General features: G+C 39.7%; 1 protein-coding gene across 1 annotated transcript in view; it reads left to right on the top strand.

Moving 5' to 3' along the window:
- The window catches only part of LOC104931582 (protein jagged-1b), a 50,319-nt gene that overhangs the window by 9,533 nt on the left and 23,498 nt on the right, over nt 1–17,288 (top strand). Inside the window, exon 3 of the mRNA XM_027280620.1 lies at nt 16,422–16,479. Within this exon, the coding sequence (XP_027136421.1) occupies nt 16,422–16,479 (58 nt within the window). The remainder of the gene's footprint in view (nt 1–16,421; nt 16,480–17,288) is intronic.

Genomic DNA, 17,288 nt, shown 5'->3' with positions numbered 1-17,288 from the left:
CTTGTTCAAATTATATTAAGGCTGAAAGTTATGTAGAATTAACAGCGTGACTGCTTTGATTGACAGGTAGGTTGTTACAGATGGCTTGTTTGATCAACAAGGCATCAGCCTGCATCAGCATCACTGATGCGCCACATCTTTGTCCATTTTTATATTAGTGAAGAGACAGAGACAGGAGTGTCAAGATGGTGACGACTAGAAACCTATGGGTGATGTTACGGTGACTACGTCCATGTTTTATACCGTCTATGGACTCTGGATAAGATTAAAGTAGTTTAAAATAGTTTTATCATATAAGTATTTGTATATACCACTGTATATTAAAGTGCTTAGTCAGGGTTAGGGTTAGCGCTGCTGAGGGCATTTTACCATTTATAGCAATTTTTCTCAGCTATCTCCTGGTTCCTCCTCCACTACTGTTCAGAATCTCTTGGTATATTTTACCTTCAATGAGTTTAAAAAACAAAAGAAAAACAAGTCTGCAGTCTGAATGACTGGCTCAAAATGAATTAAATTAAACATTTCAGATCTTTGTCAGGGTTTGTCTGGTAAACGTCTCAGAGCAGCACAGTGTCAAGTCAATATTTACACAACACACTTGTCACTGGTGGAAGTCTGTTTCAGCCTTTTTTAAATATTAATATATCACATTGCCCTCAGCAGTTTCTTAAAGAAATTGGTATTTTTGTGATTTAGCTCCCCCATTTTCAGAGTACAATATCACTCACTATCATATCTCTGTCCTGAGTTTAAAAATACACTATTAACACCTTTAAAGTAAAATTCGCTAATTGAAATGTTGTATCTTGTCTGTCTAATCTTTGGCTTTCAAACAGTTCATAGCCTTACAAGGAGAACATGTCAAGGAAAAAGTGCTACAGAGATGGATAAACTTTTATTCATCAAGAAATCTGTGAAGAAATATAACAATGTAACTCCCTCGAAATCTGCGTAAACATAAGTACATGTTGATGTTGGTAGGAAAATAGTTAGCTTTTCACAGAGACTAGGCTAACTGTTCCCCTTTGCTTCCAGTCTTTATGCTAAGCTAAGCTAACCCAGCTGTCGCTGCTTTACGTAGGCATGAATGTAGCATCGATCCGGTTATCTAACCAAGTGTTTTCCAAAGTCTCAAACTATAGCTTAAGGTTCAGTGGATGAATTTTACAGAAAGCATCACTAACCACATAGGTTAAGTGGTAGCATGTCTCTGCTGTTTACTTTGTCTGGTTTCAGAAGTGAAATCCATGATTTAGCTTTCTCTTCTGGACATCGGTAATCCTATTTTACAGATAGTCTTAGGGACGTGGCTTCATTTTGACCCCAGCATTAGTATCACAGACACTCAGCGGTCTGGGATGTTTTAGCTGCGGCGCCTCGGTGCAGACGGGAAAAGTTCAAAGACTTCATAACTGCGAGGTTATTTCTTCAAGCCGTCTCTCTGTTGGTGGTTTCACTGTTGAATCTGTTTGGATGACGAAGGGGAAACGGAGAAAACTGCTGAGGGAGAGCGCTCAGTTTGTTCCCGATGAATCTCTTTATCTGGGAAAAAGTCAGTGAATGAATCAGGAGGATGAATGAAAAGCTATAGAGACGGCAACTTGGCAGGTACACAGTGCAAAACTAATGACCAGGTGGTGATTTCAAACAAAGCTTCAGTGATTGTGCTTCTTCCTGTATTCAGATTCAGTGTAAGACCACCTCTTACCAGACATTGTGTGAACTGGATCTGATGTTTCCTGACCTTTTGTCACTCAGAACTAGTTCATCAAGGTCTGCTTAAGGCCTGCTCTTTTGTTAAAATGACCTATGAATAACATGATATGAGGTGGGAGTGAAGGCTCCGCCGCTTATAATCCTTATGTCAAGTCGTGGTCAGGTTCACTACCAGAGGCAAATAGTTGACTCACATTGGGCTGAGAGTGTGTGCACAAATGTGTTTGAGCTGTCAGAGTGCACCATCTTTGTTCCTCCCTTTGCCTTTTCATTCCAGATAAATGTAGCTGCTGATGTATTTGCATAGATGTGAGTCTTACATATTTGTATTATCACAAACTAAATGCTAAGCCATGCAGCACATTCAGAGCATGAAGAAGGGAAGTACAGTTGACAGACAGATCATTTTATTCTGGTGAGGATGGCCATGTTGCTGCTACATATTGTTAATTTATTGAAGCTCGGGTGTCCTGGTGACTTAATGTTTAAGGCACATATCATTAACAGTAACTACAGTTACAGTAGTGTAAACATCTCCAGTTTGATTCCCGGTACCTCAAAATTATATTTAAGTGCAATACTTGAGTAAATGTACTTTTTTTTGTATCTATTTCTATGACGACAACTCTCCAATAAAGGCAATAAAGCTAACAAATGAGATTTATGAGAGAAAAATAGTGAATTCACTTCAGCTTTTATAGATAATGTGGACAGTTTCACAGTTTTACCAAAGAAATACAGTAGAGTTTTTATGTTGAAGACAGAGTAATCAAGTGATAGAGTAATCATGACACTGTTGAGTCTCTCAAGTGTAAATTTTGATGGTTGCAGCATCACAGATACCATCTTCCCTTCACTTCTATTGTGCTAGGATGGCATCAAATGTGTCAGATAATTAAAAAAAAAACTGAATTAATGAGAAAATGTGTTTTTGGTTGAAGCAATAAAAGTTTGCATCTAGGTGAACAAAGCACTTCCTATTTAGTAAAATTCCTTTTGTGTCTCAGAGCACCGAGTTCAACATGCAAAGCGTGGCTGTCATGCAAATGTGTTCAGGTGTAGCTACTGTAGGACGAGTCTTCTCTGTCTGCTCTACTGTTATTCGACTTGTACAGACGTATTATCGGTAAAGTATCAAACATAAAAGCACTCATTTAGCAAGAATTGTTTCCTACGACTGATTTATTATGAGATTATTAATACTGATGCATCAGTGCATGCTCTAAGTATTTCATTTTACTGCTGTAGGTGGTTGAGGCGGAGCTGTTTTTAATGACTTTATATGCTTCGGTAATTTAGTCCAGTTGTTTCCAACCTAGAGGTTTGGACCCCCTCCAGTGAGTCACATGATAAATCTGAGGACTCATGAGATGATTAATGAGGTGGAAAATAAGAACTAATTTATATACTATACATTTTTTGGGACTTTTCTTGTTTTTATGAAATACTGAATACTTTTATTTCAATGGTCCTTAAGTTATTTATATTAAATCATATGAGATGTTTAGAGAAATCTGTCTTTGGTGAAACTGCTGACAATGCAGACATATGAAATATGACAAGGAGTAGTAAACACTGCTTCAAAAAAATTGGCAAAGGCGGCGGGCTGCTCAAACAAGGCATCTGTAACGGTACCCACCTGTCAATCAAAGCGGCCACGCTGTTAATTATGCATAACTTTAAGCCTTAATAAAATCTGAAGGGTGAGTTATTTAAAAAAAAAAAAATCAGACTCAGTACAGTTGTCATGAACGGGGAATTAACTATAGAGACGAAAACTGTTTTTTGTGCCAGGCTGTAAACATGTTTATTTCTGCAACATGGGAGCTCGTTCTGTAACCAGCCTCAAGTGGACGTTTGAGGAACTGCAGTTTTTGGCACTTCCTCACTGGCTTCGCTTCACAAACACAGAGGTAGCCAAAAATGTTGTAAACCACTGGATTAATCTTTAACGATGATATTTTATTAGCTTTTGTTAAACATAAAATCTCATGTGTAAAATAATAGCTTGAAATTTTGTGTTATATGCTTATTTTAGAGTCAGAAGAGAAAAGAAATAACTAATGTCTGTGCATTAAATATAAGACTACTTGCTGTAGTCTCTTCATTGGTTGCCTGGCAACCGCTCACAGCCGTCCAGCACAACACTTTCTTGTAAATTTGAACATACATCATTTTTTATCCTTTTTCGTATGGACTAAACAAAAGAGATGTAATATGTTAATCAGTGAGCATAAGACATGCAAGTAGGTACAGTATGCTGAGCTAATCTTAAATCTAAATCTAAAAGTAAGGCTAACTATAGCTGTCAGAGAAATGTAGTGAAGTATAAAGGACAATATTTACCTCTGAAAAGAAGTGTATAAGTATAAAGTAAATGGAAATAATCAATTACCTCAGTACAGTATGTGAGTATGTACATTTTAGTTACTTTCCACCACTGAAATGACCTGAACAGTCTCTACATCATATTGGACACACACTCTCTCACACACAAACACACACATCGTTGTAACCGGTGCATTCCTGCTGTGTGGGAGCCGAAACATGGGGAATTCAGTGAAGGGAAACGAAAGGAGAGGTGCATAGTCAGAGCTTTCTTTCTCTCCCGGGTCTCTCTTTCACTCTTTTTCCTCCCATCGTTTGTGCTCTCCTCTCTTTTGTCCCCTAATTGACTCTCCTCCGCGACCTCGCATACCTGCATGTACGCTGATACTTTTGTGCACATCGTTTGAGACACGTAAAACCTGCAGGCTTGTACATAGACACACACTTGTCTTTTTTTTTTTTAATAGCCTTTTCTCTATGCAGGCACACCCAGAAAACACACACACAAACAACAAAGAAGGTTAATACCATCAGGATCTGGAGCTTGTGTTTTTTAGAGATAAGTTAATAACTCGGGGGTAAACGTCTCATGGGAAGCGTGTTTTAATGATTTCATTTGTGTGCAAATTGGATTGAGAGTGGGAGTCTTTTTATTAGGAGAGAAAAGAGGCTTTTTACACGATCACTGTGAAATTACAGTGTGTGGCTGTCATTGTGCCATTTAATGTAGATTGCAGGTGTAATCACAGCAAATAGTTGACAACCATTGCATCGATCTCGCTCTCTTTTCTTGTCGTATCTCCTCATCGTCCGTCCTCCACCTCTTTACCCGTCATCTCTCTCCCACACACACACCCTCTAATGCTCTCTATCTTGTTCGAGTCATTCATTGTGAACCTTTTGTTCTCCGTGTCACTGCCCTCCAGTGATGTTCAGCCACATCACGTCTCTGTGGATTACACAGAGCAGACAGAGTTACAGTACAGCTGTCATAAATCCTCTTCTTCTTCTTCTTTTCCTCTCTGTGGTTTCTCGTGTTTTGTCGGGGGAAGCTTCACAGGAGCAACCACAAACATTTTTAGCCGTTTTATTGTGAATCATAGTCTGACCAGAGTCCTTACCCTGTCCCCTGATGCCTTTCCACCTCCGGTCTGTCATTTCCCATTCACTGAGAGATACATCGTCCTTCCCTACAGAACACTTAACGTACATCAGCATGTCTCATTATCACATTATAATCCTGTGTTTTATGATTCTCGCCTTACTCCATCTGTCATATTAGATTACTGAAAAGCTATTTAATCCTTTTTATGGTAATTTATTGTATATTTTAATACAAAATGTATGTTAATTGTAGAGCTATCTCCAAAGTGTCAGGTTTATGTTAAATAAATAAATAATGTGTTAAATCTTAAATAAACAGCACAAGCTGTAGTGACATGTGCATTCATACTTAAAAAGGAACATTTCTTCTGGCCAACTTTGTTTTTTTAAGCTTCAGGAATTCGTCTGTTATGGCTGTTTTAATGTCACAGTGCTATTTTGGAGTTTTCCCTTGGGTAAAATCTGCAGAGTTGCAGACTTATGGAAAGTGCACATAAAGGTCCCCAAGAAGTCAAGAAAGAGAGTCTGTAAATACTTTATGATTTTATGTCGGGACAGCCTTAAACCCACCAAAGTCTGAGAGTGGAAACAAAGGCTAAAATATTCATAACTTTTATTTACGTCCTTCAAAGACAACAAACTGACAATATCTCAAACTCCAGCAGGCCGTTACTTGACAAATATATTACCGTGAAAGGCCACAGATGTTTTCACTTACCTCTGCTCAGGTGGAAAATGGGTGGAGCTATACAGGGAATTCCATGATGTCAGAATACTAATACAATAATATCACAAGCAGACCACTCGCAACCCACATTTACAAACTTATTTATTTCAAATTAACTTTATGAGTCAGTTTACGAGTGTGTGGTTTCCCAGTTCTCTTTGTGTATCTGCAGACAAACCAGCACCTCATTAGTTACAGATGTGCGTTCTCCTTCAGGTGTATCATCTGAACAGGTGCAACAAAACCCAACAGGAGAGTGCGAGAGATGTTAGTTTGTGGTCTAATTATAGATATATCAAGTGAAAGCACCTGTGTGGGAGGAGCTCTCGTTCAATAGGTGATCCTATGACTGTAATTATAACATGACTACTAATTTAAGTGACTGCCAGTGATAGTAATACATGCTCAACTTAAACTAATGACAGCCTGTTGTATGAACAAAAACAAACAAGTAAAAATTGATTGAACTCCACAAAAAGAAAGTTTTAAAAGCAGAAATCTGAGTGTCTGGTAATAAATTCAGTGGTTCTAGTAAAACTCAGAAGTATCATATTCGTTCCGTCTCTAGTCTCTAGCCGCCTCATTATCTTTTACTTGAGAATAATCCTAATTGTGACACCAAACCACAGAAAAAACAGTCAATACTGTCCCAAAAACAGCCCTTTAAAGAAGTCCAATAAAATATCCCAACCTTACACCACAAACATTTGTTTGCATTTTTAACTTATGAACACACAGCACCCCCCCGACTCAAAGGCTATATCTCCAGAGATAAAAATATAAAATATAGTGCAAATAATAATAGTGATAATAATCATAACTGATGGAAGAGTGCAGATGAACGAGAACGTGTGCATACAATCAAAAGTACGTACATAAGGGAAAAATATAATAAAATAATGATGGACAAATAAATGAGTAAATGTTTGGAGGTTCAGAGTAATTGACTGAGGATCTTTCTGTGTGGCATGGTGGCAAATGACCCACTGGGGATCGCTATTATAGCTGATGAATTATGTTTGGACTTCTCAAGCTTCTCATGAAAATCTGTAATACGGTATCTTTCCATTGTTGTTCTTCAGTGTTTTCCTCACTATCTTTCTCCCACGCCAATTTAAGACCCTCAAGTATGGGTGTGTTGTGGCTTGTCTGATAAGGTCATAGAAAATGTATGCACTCCTACTTTTGTATCGCAGATTTGTCGCAGTCTTAGTTTGGATGTCATTGATTGGATCAGGACCATATCTCCGCACTGAATGGAGGCATCACAGACTGTGAATCTTATTATGGATTCCTGCCGTGATGCACTGGTCAATTTCCTAATTTTGTAAAGCAATTTGTTTATCAGGACTTCTGAGAACACACACACACACACAGACACACACACACACACACACACAGTGTTAACACACACCACTCCCAGACTTGTTCTATTTTCTCACTCATAATGCCTCTATCTGAAAGTGCAGTCGTGGATGTTAAGCATCCAGCGGCTAGACAAGGTAATTTCCTGTGGAAGTCGGCGAGGAGGTGGAGGAGGAGGATGGGGGTTTGGAGGGGCAGTCGGTCTGCGTTGTGATGGTTGATGTGAGGGTGGGTGAGGTGGTCGAAAGAGTCAAGATTAATGAGCTAAAGGGTAAAGTTGATGTAAGCACTGCGGAGGGGAGACTGAGCGAAGACGAAGGAAGTGAGCGCTGGGAGGGGATGGAGGGTTCAGGGCGGTTTGTGGATGATGTCAGTGTGGGGCACAGGTGTTTTGGGTGGGGGTGTCGGTGTAGACAGGGAGGTTTGTGTGTGTCATAATAGCTTACTCACTCTGTTGAGAGAATCATAAGCAGCAGGAGGCAAAGGAGGGGAGAGATGACCGGAGGACAGGAAGGAGATGAGGCAGGGCGACATGGAGGATGAGGGCACGTCATGTCAAGAGGCCTCTGTTGTTCCACAGCGTTTGAAGTGTCCACATAGTTTAGTCTAAGTCAATTAACCCGGCGGGAATGTGACTGTCAGACAGACAGAGAGGGGGTGAGGATGCAGAGAGTTAGGGGAACTTTGCTGTCATGGTTACAATAATAGCAAGGCAATTAAGGTGTAGGAATGATCAGTTTCATTTAAATTATTGATCAAGGCTCAAAGATGTCAAATTATCTAATATTTCACAAAAAGGTAAAGGTCAGGACTCATCTCACAACTCATCCAATTTATCCTGTGACCCTTTGGAGGGGCCTGACCCTTAGGTTGGGAACTACTGGACTGCGTTAACTGACTGTATATAAGATATAAAATATCAGTCACAATGGCCTTTTTATAGCAGGATAAATAGTTTTTATATGTAAAGTATATTTCTCTGAAAATACTAAAGTACTTTTACTTATGAAGGATTTTAAATGCAGGACTTCTTCCACAGCTGAGGAGAGAGAAATGACGAGGTGGTGGAGGGTCAACGGAAAGTGAGTGAGGGCGTAGAGAGAAAGAAGTCTGATGCTAATTATGTCCAGAATGAAAGAAAAACAGAAGAGACGGCGAGAATGCGAGAACAGAGACATTTAATTATAGAGTCGGGGTCATGGGAGCAGGGTGGGGTGGACGGCTGCACACCGGGGGTCTAATTCCACAACTCACAGAGCTGTATGTGTGTATGTGTGTGTGTGTGTGTGTGTGTGTGTGTGTGTGTGTGTTTTCCACCTGAGGGCAGGGAGATGTCCGGCATTGGATAATATCCACTGAGACTTTAGAAATTCACAAATTAGTCACCCTAACATCGTGTCTGCTGCTCTCCTGTGCAACTCCTTGATACAAAGGGATTGATTTTTGTCTTTGTTATCGTCAGGATCAATCAGTAACACAAAAATCATGTCTGACACGAGGATGCTTAGATTGTGGCGAGGATGCTTAGATTTTTTTCAGCACTCTTTACAAACACTTTAATATTTATTGAATGTACTTAAAATGATGTAAGCGCTGCCGCTGGAATAATAATGCCATTGTTACTGTGGTTACCTCCACCACTAATTTGTAGTGCAGGTGAGGTGTCATCCATCCAATCTGGCACTGGCACAGCCGCTGTCATGACAACCGTTTGCATGTTTGTGCGAGTTGTCTTTTGCGTTTGTCCATGTGTGTGAGCCTGTAATTACTTCAGCTTTCTGATGTTCAGGTTGAGAGGTGCCAGGTTTATGACAACAACAAATGTTCAGCTGCACATTATGAATATTAAAAGTTGTGTGAAACATTCACTGTTAATTAATTTTCTCCATCATCACACAGCGGATGTTTAATCGTCAATTAATCTCCTCCCTGTGTGTCTGTGTGCATGTAGGTGTGTGTGTGCGAGTGTCCCAAGACTTAAATTGTGCTGTCATTGTGTGCTAATGTTTTACATGTGATGAAAGGCTTAAGTGCATTTGTTTAATTAATCTATGGCTTCGCTTGTTGCTTATGAGTTTGGACCCGTGAGTCAAGATTTCTACTGTTTGATTAGCTGTAGAGCATGCAGTAGGTAAAAGGCTGTCAAAGATTGTTAGAAATATAGATTATACTGTTAAAACTAAAAATCTAAAAATGAGTTTTGTTGTACAAACAGCGATCAGTAAATAATAGAAATGTAAACCTTTCATTTTAACATCTACGTGTTAGGAAAATTAGAAATGTGGCTATAGGAAGAGGGATTGTTTCAGGCAAAAATAGGGAATAAATAAATGACTAAAAGCGTGCCAAGCATAGACAGTAGAAAACATGTACGTCATATCTGTGGTGTCACCACTGCATTTCTGAGGCTCAGGGTGTGGTGGCTTTGGCTGCCCCCAAGCTGGTAATCCAGCTTCTGCTGTGTCACAGCTAATCTAAAAATCGGCAAAGACATAGATCATTGGCGGACCTGAGGCGAGCCGAATGACGCCTGGCTGCTCAAACAAGCCATTTGTAACAGCACATACCTGTCAATCAAAGCGGCCAGACTGTTAATTATGCATAACCTTAAGCCTTAATATAATTTGAATGGGTCAGTTAACATTTTTTTTGTCTCAGTACAGTTTTACAGTTTATTTCTGCTGTGAAGTTGGACATTTTAACATGGGGACTGACTCGTTCTGTAGCCAGCCTCAAGTGGACGTTTGAGGAACTACAGTTTTTGGCACTTTCCCATTGGCTTCACTTCACAGAAACGGAGGATGCTGCTTGGTGCCAAGACAAACAAATAAAAGAAAATAAAGAAAATAAAACTGAGTTTAAAAATAAAATGAGCAAGTGCCAGATAAGTAGAACTGCAAATTAGTCAGTAAAATCAGATAGAATGAATATAAACTGAATCATATATATCTTTATATTTCTGTTTAGGCTCCATCTTAATTATTTAACTAACAGCATTGTATTTTGATGTATACAGTTGTTTTGTCGTAACACCTAATTTTACGGGTCTGTAATTTATTTCATAATTTTCTAATGTAATTTGCTACTAATTATAATGAAAGAAGAGACTGTGTTTACTCGGTACAGTTCCTCAGTTAATTAATCCAGTAATTACTTACACTGCAGGATAGCTGAACAAGAATTTGAAATGAGTCTGCAGGCGAGCACTCAATTTACCATATTCAAACAATGAAGTCTCCAAACATAAATGAAGGGTGAATAAATATTTACTTTTACTTTTAAAGCAGATGTAATCACCATTTTTTTACAATAACAATGCGTCAAATGATAACGTGGAAACAATGTGTGACTAAAGGTGTTCCACATAGTGCTGCACCTGAATCTGCAGCTCCTCTCAGCTTTATAGTGATTTTCAGCTCATTGTTTAGCTTCACTCACTCTCACTGCTCTCATGGTGTTGTTTTCAGCCTCAGCAGGCAGCTGTTTTCAACGAAAATGCTTAAAAAAAAAAGAAAAGCTTGACTGTACACCACCTGCTCAGCAGCAAACAGCAGACGGACACAGTTAGCATCAAGCTGGTGAATATAGTAGAGCACAGAGAGCATATAAAGAGTATTAATCAGCTAATATTCTCTCAGGAGTTGCAAAAACAGAAACACAACTTCAAATGAATGATCATGTCCTTCTGTAACTGATGGATGTGTTAAATTATATGTTGTGTTTCTGCAGCCTAAACAGGCAAATAACTCAGTTATTATACGCTTTAGAAAACCTTCAAAATAAGGTTGAAACATAAGTAAGGATTAGGAAACTACAGACCCATAAAAAGTGTTTTTGTCGGTTTTTGAGGCTCAGTAGATGTTAGCTATTGTTAAATGATAAAAGCACCAAATCCTGTTGTCCAAAATGATAAATGACACGTTTTGTCTACTACACTTTCCATTGTGGGACGTAGACTAATATTTTCAGTACTGAATGAAAGCATTGTATATGGAAAAATAAAGTGATTGGATATGTGTGCGTGTGTGCGTGTATACCGGCATGTCTGGTTGCGTGCTTGTGAGTATGTATGCATTAGTGTGTGTGAGCTCTGAGGGGAAATTCCTCTCTCAGGGTTGGGAGTTCTTCCTGTCGTAGAGCTGTGTTTGTACAGCCTGGCTTTGTCGGGATATCCTACCCTGCCCATGTCTGAGAGAGAGAGGGAGATGGATGGAGGGAGGGAGGCAGAGAGGGGCACTGATAAGGGGGGATAGAGGGATAGAGAGTGAGGGGTCAGGCTGAGAAAGTGGAGAGATGGAAAGTGGAGCAGTGGAGTTTGGAGGATGGAAAGGTTGATTTCTTTTTAAACCTTCATTTAATCGATTTTGGCATGCCATCACAGATGCCTGCTGAATTAGCATAGTTCGCTGTAATCCTGAGCTTTACTGCTGATAGACTGTAGGCGAAGGGACACGACCAGACGACTAGACAGCCTGTGGCCAGAGAGGAGGGGACATTTATCATCAAGACTAATTCTCTTGTTTTGATTTTGTCTTGTTTTTTTTTCTTGGGAAATCCCTGTTTTCTCTGTCCGTGCCAAGCTCAGACCATCTGCAGATGGCATGACTGGCAACAATCTGAAAAATTTGTTGTTTCTGCACACGAGCTCACTGACCTAAACTCTCCGAAACATCAGGCTCAGATGTTACACAGAAATCCATCCAGGAAACAGATGATACATGATGCAGAGAAAATCAAATCCACTCAAAAACCTTCACTTTCTGGCGACAGAACAAAGCTGACACGTGTATCTGATATTTTGTATATAAACTGAAACAGTGATATGTCTCACGCAGTGTTACAGACAACTGTGAACAGCTTTTGAGAGACAGGAAGAATCCTAGAAAGAGTTTCCTTGTTCAGTTTATATTTATATCCCTGCTAAATAATTAAACAAGCTATGGTGCAGCCAAAAATTCACCACAGAGAGTCCAAACAAACACAACAAGCTGCATGACGTGTAGAGCTTCATTTTAATACATTAAATATGAAACACTAAAGGTCTCTAAACTGTGAGAGTCATTGCAGAGCACAAGGGGAAAATGTAGAGTCAAGCTAAAGTTGAATATTTTCACAGCCGACGTTTTGATTTGTCAAGCACACGTGTAACTAATGAGCTAATTATAAAAAAAGTCTGCACTAATTGCTGAAGCAGAGACGTCACTAATGTTATTTGTTCCACCTGTGCTTTCCCTGCCATGACAAGTCAGAATATCTTCTGTGGAAAATTATTTATGAATACATTTAATATGTAAAATAGATTTTTGACAGAGAGGGAAAGAAAAACGGTTAATGCCATCAAACAAACGTGTCAGTCAAACCCAAATTATTTGTTTTATTTGATTTGGACAACAGGAACAGGAAAAAACATAAAAATAAACATGCAGTTTATGTTCTTGATAATTTGGAAAAAACTGTCTCAGGATGTTGTTACAAACTGAGGCTGAATGACACCTTCTGTAACGGCACCCACCTGTCAGTCAAAGCAGCCACGCTGTTAATTATGCAAAACTATGTAAACATGTTTATTTCTGCTGTGCAGTTGCACATTTTAACATGAGGATTTATGGAGACTGACTCATTCTGTAACCAGCCTTAAGTGGGCGTTTGAGGAACTGCAGTTTTTGGCTCTTCCACACTGGCTTCACTTCACAGACATGGAGGTTGCTGCTTGTGTTTTTATTCTCAACTAAGTGATATCAATTTGCTAGACCTTTTCAAAGCGGTCTATTCAAATCTTATTTTCTCTCTCAGCTGTGAAAGAAGACATAATAATACTAATAATGCATCTCCTGTAGAATGATCACACACACACACACACAGAGACAAGGCCTGCACCGTTCCCATTATGTCATTTCCCTGCTGTCATCACTTCAGCCATTATCTTCACAAATGGCACAAATAACACGAGACGCTGTTTGTGTCAGAACAAGGTAAAAATATCACTTCATCGCCGACCGTGATCTTATCGGCCTCTTCTTTGGGATGTTTACTGTTTGATTTTCCTCTCTGTGCGTGTTGTTGTTGTTTAAACAGACGAGGAGGTCAGTCTGCTTCGCCTGGCCTCAGTCACAGACTCTGTGATTGAAAAACACATTTCTATGGTGTGTTAGCGTGTTTGTGTGTGTGTTTTGGAAAGGTTGTCGGGAAGCATTCCTCATAGGTGATTCTCTTCATCTTTTTTACACAAATGTTCCAAATCTTATGTTGTTGTTGTGATTTTAACGTGGTAACAGCGGTTAGTTTGACCGCTAATTACCACCATACAAGAGCTCGATCTTAGCAACGGGGATTACCGCAGATACACCCTTCCTGTATCAGTGACGAATATCATAACTTTACCTGGCTGATTGTTGGTGTCGGGGTGAGGAGACAAAGAGAAGAAAAGAGAAAAATCTCTGGACTTCCCGCAGGTCTTAACCTGCCGTGACAGTTGGCAGAAGATATGGACAGAAAGGCCGATGGGAGGGAAGGGTGAGAGAAGAGGGGAGGGAAGCGGGAGGACGATTGGAAAAGATTATAAGGAGGTCGATGAGCAGGCTAACAGTGAGGTAACTGCTTCATCATAACTGGTCTGACTGATTTTATTCACTAAACGTCCTCCTGGAACATATCTCAGTACATTTACTCTGGTCAAACACATTTCACTGCATCTTTATCTGAAAGCTTTAGTTACTATTCATGCACGCTCCTCATCTCTGCTCAAGTTGTGGTAGGTGCCAGCTTATGACAGAAGAAGAAGAAGAAGGTTTACATGTATAGACCCGAAATACAACTACACACACACACAAAGGGCTCATAGACATTCAAATGTGAAGAGATGGTGGAGTGACGAGCAGTTAGGGGGTTCGGTACCTTGCTCAAGGTCACCTCTGCAGTGCCCAGAAGGTGAACTGGCACCTCTTCAGCTACCAGTCCACAGTCCATACTGTGGTCCATGCTGGACTAAATCTCTACAGACTGAGCTACACTGCTGTCCCATTATGTTTGAACTGTACGACATGAATTTAGAGGAGAAAGATGATAAATCAGCAGAGCATTCATTCATTTTCCATGGTCGCTTACTCACAGGTCACGGGAGGGCTGAAGCCTTCACAGGGCTGACACACAGAGACACCTATTCATGCTCACTTTCAATAACTGTTTGAGGTCCAAAGAAGTCAAATTATAAAATATTTAAAAGAAATAATAAAATTTTTGCAGCATTTATGTTTTTTTTCTTTCCTCCTTGTGACCCACTGGAGGGACCCAACACTAGGTTGGAAACCACTGCACTAAACTCCAGAAACTGCATATAAAGTAGTTAAAGAAGCTCTGAATACATCTTGAACCTCTGACTCTGTGTGGAGCTAATTTTATTATAACGGTCTGCAGGATTTCGCAGCGTGACGATATAAATCATGAATACTAAACATTACTTCAGGTGAGAGTTGTAAGCCGACACTTAATGACTCCAGCTGGTCCATCTGTTGGCTACCTGCTATCTGCTGGCCTTAATGAACTGGATTCGAGCCCTCCACAGACCGGCACATCTCATTAGCACAGTGACTTCTAAGTACTATGTGTGTGAGGGGGTGTTCTTCCATTTCTTATCTTATCACCTCCTCTTTCTTTTCTTCTCCCCTCTAATCTTCTCTCTACTATCTCATCATCTTTTTTTGTTTCACCCTCCTCTGACCTCTTTGTTCTCCTTCTCCGTCACATATCTGGAAATCTGACAAAACTCCAGGAGTCCTGCAAGTCGTTATCCCACCACAGCTGCCACAGTTTCTCCCCTTCCTTTTTTCTTTAACATCCTCCCACATAATTATCCTTCCTACTCGCTTTCTCAGTCGTTTTCTGCTTTGTGCAATCACTCCGCTCACCTTTTCCTTCCATCTGTTGTAAAACAGATACACTGGTAAATCCCTTACTCAGTGTTTTCTGCAACACACCAATTTTCTCTGCAACTCTTCATCTTCCCTTCACCTCCTTGTGTGTCATCTCTTTTTGCAGCCGACCCCCTGCCCTTAACCCCTCTCTCTCTCTCCATCATCCATCCACACCTCACCCATCACCTGCTTCCTCCCTCAGCACCTTGCTTCCTCTCCTTCCACCCCCTCTGGCAGTATACACTCTCACTGCAAAGACGTGACTACACATCCATGTAGCCCTTTAGGAAAAAAAACCTTACCCACAATGCTAACGGCGGGCACGATTTGCATGACAGGCGCTGCGGCATTTCACAGAGGATGGATGGAGAAAGAGTTGTAGAGAAAAGCATTGGTCTGAATTATTCATTGCTCGTCTATAGGATGAACAACAAAAAAAAACATCTGTCCTCTGTTATCTCTCTGGAGTGTGATATCTCTGTAAGCTCAAAGTCATCATTTGAAGATGTCCAGCTTGTGCCTGAGTCCTCTGCTTCTGTGATGCAGTGTGGCTAAATATAGTCTGACTTTATCTGTGCGTGAGGATATGAATTTTAATAAAATATACACTCTACATGCAACAATCTGCCACATCTATCCAGGATTAGCCTGTAAGAGAGAGTTTAAAAGAGCAGAATAAAGCACCTGGTGAAGTATCTCCATTAAACTAAACACGTTTTTGTTTTTTTTTGGACATTTTCCCTCCACCACTTTGATGCAATGCCACTTTTCTGTCTTTCTCCCTGCATGGCTGCACGTTGAGGGTTGTCTTAACTCAGCACCCAGCTGCCGCCTTGGCGTGTTCGGGCAGTGAATCACGTCTGATCCGACGTTTTATATCTTCAAGGATAGAGCAAGGATAGAAACAAGCACACTTACCGCCTATAGCATATCACATTATGTATTATGGATATAAGTGTACAGGATTTAAATATGTACAGAGATTATTTACATTGTTTGACAGTAAACAAAACACATCCAGGCTACTTATTCCATGTATATCCTTATATATTTGTTTGTTACTTTTGGCAAACCTGTCAAGTGTAATCCACTAACAGAGTTGCCATGTCATGTCAAAAACATAACGATTAAAACAAAAACAAGCGTCGGGGGTTGTAATCGCTGCAAAAGAGGGAAAGAATCAGTTTTTGTTGTTTATTGTGATATTAAACTCAGAAAAGGCTGTTTGTAGCACAAGTTTGACAGATGTTTTCTCTATGTTTCCTTCACAGAAGTCCTTCTCTCTGGTGTTGGAGGCTCTGGACTACGACAATGAAACATCAGAATCAGGTATAGCTTCAGTTGTGTGTGTGTGTGTATGTTTGTATGGCTTTATATCCATGTGTAGGAACGGGAAACTGACGTGAAGTTAAGTGATAACAAGCTTGTTTTGAAGTTTGAAGGCTTAGTTTGTAATACATTGTAAAACCTTAATTAGTGATTAAAGGGGCATCTAAGCTGAGATTGTTAGCTTTTAGCATGACTAGTACATACATTTTTCTCTATTATGGTTGTATTGTATTAATATGGTAAAACAATTCAACTACTATGATACTGAAGCATAAAAATAAGTAAATTAATTACAGGAAACTCATCAAAAAAGCTTGTAAATTAACTTTAGCCTAGTGACTAGCTCTGACTGTACTTTATCTGGCTTTAACTAGTTAGAGACTAGTTATTATCTGGGATTTTCTCTAATTCTAATTACACATTTCTAAACATCGTCAAAAGGTCAGATCCCAGTCGTAACTCAACTTTGACTTCATTTAAAAAATGACATAGACTTGTTGGTGCTCATGTTGCCTTCATTATGTTTGTATTCAACCACTGCCTTGTTAATGTGGTGTAACAAACTCAACTACTAATATCACCAAATAGATTTTAAATTTTCCATTACAGAAAAAGGGGTCAGAGAACAATGGTAAATTTAGCAACTAGCTCTTACTAAACTTCGGCCAGCTTTAACTAGCTGAACAGTTGGGTTTTCACCTGGGAAATTCCTGAGCTTTAAGCATAACTAGGTGGTGTTCATTTTGGAAAAAGCTAGTGCATTTTTTAAATTGTAAAACAGATGTCAAAATGTTACTTAATATCTGTGT

The sequence above is a fragment of the Larimichthys crocea genome, chromosome VII (genome assembly GCF_000972845.2).
Source record: "Larimichthys crocea isolate SSNF chromosome VII, L_crocea_2.0, whole genome shotgun sequence".
Taxonomy (NCBI): Eukaryota; Metazoa; Chordata; class Actinopteri; family Sciaenidae; genus Larimichthys; species Larimichthys crocea.
This window is presented reverse-complemented; position numbering and strand designations above follow the sequence as displayed.